Here is a 3,930-nt window from a genome sequence, read left to right on the forward strand (position 1 = left end):
AGACAGATAGATCTGACAATCCCTCTCAAAAGAATAATTTATTCTACTAAAAATAAAAATAAAGGCAATCAACACTTCTACCTTATTCTATTTATTTAAAAAAAATCAACTATTATGACTCTCACATCTTCCTGGCCTTCCCTTGAGGGAGTCAAGCTAGAATAGGCTCTGATACCATGTTAGAAAAATTGAGAGAGCGCAAAGATTTTCACACAACAAAAAGCATACACTATATTATTGAACAAATAACATATTACGTATATAGTTGTTGATCAGAAACTTCTAGATGATAAGATCCTAAGAAGGTGGATCTATGGCTCATAGACAACTCACACACATTGGGAAATAACTACTTCTAGATTGACGCCTAGGGACTCATGATGATAACCTATGACAACTCGGAAGTCATGGAAGCATTACTTCCAATATTGACCATTTTATGTTTTATATATTATTTAGTATTTTTTATTTATATTTTATGAAATAAATGTAGTTTAAGTATGGACATTTTCATTTTTATTTTTATTTTTATCCAAATTTTAATAAAGATTTATTGCAATTGTGAATTTGAATTGTACAATTAGTAAAATATGAATGTACAATTTTGTTTTCCAAACCCAAATTTATTTCTACATTTAAAAACATTTTCAAACAACATAACTAACACATTTAAAGAATTTACAATCTTACCCAAAATTATCACCCAATTAAAAAATATACATTCAAATAAATATACATTTCCATTAAAATTTTCATGAAATTACAAGTCAATCTTGCAGTTTGATTAGCCTAATTCATTTATTATTTTTATATTTTAATTTTAATGTTTAAGAAAATTTAAAAAACTATACATCCACATCAAAAGCATCAATTTCCAGCTTATTGAATTTCATTTCATTTCTTTTGGAATTTGTTGCCTGTTAAATATAATAATCCCATTGACGAAAAAGAAAGGCAAGGCAAGGCTGACAATGTAATGATATATGATACTATATGCAAGTAAGACAATAGAGGATAATGAAATGGCATATCATTTGAAATTTTGTTTTGGAATGGTGTCGGATTCATAACCTGCAAATTTGACTAGAACCTTTTTTTTTTTTTTTCAGAAGAAAAAAAACCAAATAGATTATATTAAGGAAATATAATAGTCTTGTATACAGCAAACCGTATTGCCAGGAGGCCCACAGCAAAAACAGATTAAAACCATATAAGAGAGAATTGTGTAAGATTTACAGATGACCAGATGGGTGGAGAGATTAGTCTCACACCAGAAAGAGGCAAAAAAACCAAAATAACTCCATATGAGCCTTGTGAACCATAATGCACCAGATAGAGCGAGAGCTCCATAAGCAGAAAGATCCAAAAACCATTGATGCGCAGCAACAATGACCACATCAAGAAACAATTTGGAGAGAGATCCCTACATATCAGGAGGGACAGTTGAATCTGTTATCCGCAGCAAGATAGAAGCAAGGGGAGTTCTGAGATCTTGAAAAATACAATTATTTCTCCACTTCCATATAAGCCAGATGACCGTGACAAACATAGAGCGTAGGGACAAGCATTGCTCACTCCACCACCTGTAGCCCTCCTGTACAGAAGCAAAAACGCAGTAAGGAAAACAAAAGGATATAGACAATTCATACCAGATTTTCAGTGTCTGAGCACATTGGAAGAACATGTGAACATTGGTCTCATGATCCGAGAGACACATGGAGCATCGTCCCGGCCCATTCCACCCCTTCTTTTGAAGAACCTCCCAGGAGAGGTTTCTGTTGGAGAACACCAGCCATGAAAAAAGAGTGCATTTGAGTGGGCAAGTCACTTTCCACAGTGGCATCGGAAATTTTGAATCCGCAGCCTCAGGAAGACCTTCAATCATGGCAGAGTAAATGTCCTTTACCCTAACCGGCTGAGCAGATTTTGATATGGCCCATACCAATATGTCTTTATTGCCCATGCGCTGGATGCCTTTATTTGTTAAGTTCTGGATCACCGAGGCCCATATCAGTCTCAAATGTGGTGGAAGCGGTAGCTCCTCCACGCCAATCCAAACGGGGGAAGTGGGTGTCCATTCTTTAATCAGCTTTTCCCAAGTGAATATACCTTTTGTTTGGAGGAAGAGAGAAAGGCATCTTGGGATCAGAAGCTCCAGATCATTGACAATGGGGTCAATGCCAATGTAAATACAGGATCCCGAATACAACCTCCAACGTAGATTCTGAATGAAGAAAGGAATAATTTTCCTGAAGCTATTCCATATAGCCGAACCCGATTTCAAACCAAAAGAAGGTCTCCGGTACCAGAACTCCAGGCTACGTCCTTTCAAATATCGGATTTGAATAATCTTGCTCCATGGCCCGGACCCAAAAATGCCTCTGTAAAGCGATTTGCACAGTAAGGCCTTTCCAAAGATTTTCATGTTAATAAGACCCCAGCCTCCAATATTCTTCGGCCTCGAAATGATATCCATTTTGACCAGATTAATCTTTGACTGAAAAGATTTTCCTCCCCATAAAAAATTGCCCGCAATGGAAACTATTTTTTGATAATGGAGGCCGGAAGATGAAACAAATGGGACCAGCTAAAACTGACTAAACCAGAATGAGTCTTCCGGCAAGAGATAGAAATCTCGCTTCCCAAACAAAGATTTTTTTAAAGAATCTGTCAGTAATCCAGGACCAATCACGTGAAACATATCCTTTTTCCTTCAGAGGGAAGCCCAAATATTTGATTCCGCTCCTAATAGAAGACTGTGGAATGCCAAATAAATCGGCGATCCATAAAACAGTGTCATTATCAGTATCATTGTGGTACAACATTGATTTAACCTTATTAATCACCAGGCCAGATGCCGATTGGAATTTGATGAGAATATCATGCAAACACTCCCAGGACGCTCTACACAACATGGCAAAGATGAGCACGTCATCGACAAATAAGTTGTGTGATAAAGATATATCCTTGCAAATTCTTACCGGCCTGCACCTCTGATCCGACACCGCTTTCCTTATCTGATTGCTGAGAGTGTCCATCACGAGAATGAATAATAGTGGCGATAATGGGCAACCTTGCCGGAGGCCTCTTTCAGCTTTGAAAAAGCTAGTTGGAATACCATTGACAATAACAGCATATTTGACATTTTCAACGCATGCCATAATCCAATTTATGCATTGCGTTCTGAGACCAATCTTTGCCAACAGAATTCGGAGAAAACCCCAGTCGACGCAGTCATATGCTTTAGTCAGATCAATCTTCAGAATGGCAGCATCAATGTTTTTTGATATGATTGAGAAAAGACATTCCTGGGTCATGGCCACTGCATCCAGAATATTTCTGTCCTTGAGAAAGGCATGTTGATGATTTGTAATAAATAAACTTAACACCGTCTTCATCCTTTCCGCAATGATCTTGGAGATGATTTTAAAGAGGATATTACATAAAGCAATCGGCCTGAAGTCATTGAAAGACTCGGATCGATCTTTTTTTGGAATCAGAGCAATAAATGTAGCAGTGATGGCGCTGTTTATATTTCCAGATATCCTTGTGGCCTCAACCATCCCTAGCAAATCTTCTTTAAATAAGTCATAAAAGTGAGAAAAAAATTCGATGGTCCAGCCATCTGGGCCGGGACTTTTGTCCTTTTTAAAAACTTTTATAACCGCTTGAAGTTCTTCCTCCTTTATAGGACTGAATAGATAATCATTTGCCTGTTCGTTGAACATAACTGGCATGAGATCCACTGCCCATAGGGTGTCTGATATGTTGTTCTGACGCCGAGAGTATTGTCTCTGGAAGAAGTTGATCGCTTCCACCGAGATGCCTTGTTGAGAATATATTATGTCACCCTTTTCATCTTTGATGTGCCAAATGGAATTAATATTTCGCCTTGCGTTTGCAACTTTATGAAAATATTTGGTGTTACGG

The 3,930-nt window shown here is 37.3% G+C and overlaps 1 protein-coding gene across 1 annotated transcript; it reads right to left on the reverse strand.

The window, feature by feature from the left end:
- Nucleotides 1–1,423: 1,423 nt before the first annotated feature.
- LOC149149957 (uncharacterized) lies at nt 1,424–2,476 on the reverse strand. Its single transcript, XM_089442641.1, has one exon. It carries the CDS (start codon nt 2,474–2,476, stop codon nt 1,424–1,426), a length of 1,053 nt encoding a protein of 350 aa, XP_089298767.1.
- Between the last annotated feature and the right edge of the window lie 1,454 nt (nt 2,477–3,930).

This window comes from Pinus tabuliformis, chromosome 9 (genome assembly GCF_031772625.1).
Source record: "Pinus tabuliformis cultivar Carrire ecotype Pingquan chromosome 9, CPIR1, whole genome shotgun sequence".
Classification (NCBI taxonomy): domain Eukaryota; kingdom Viridiplantae; phylum Streptophyta; class Pinopsida; order Pinales; family Pinaceae; genus Pinus; species Pinus tabuliformis.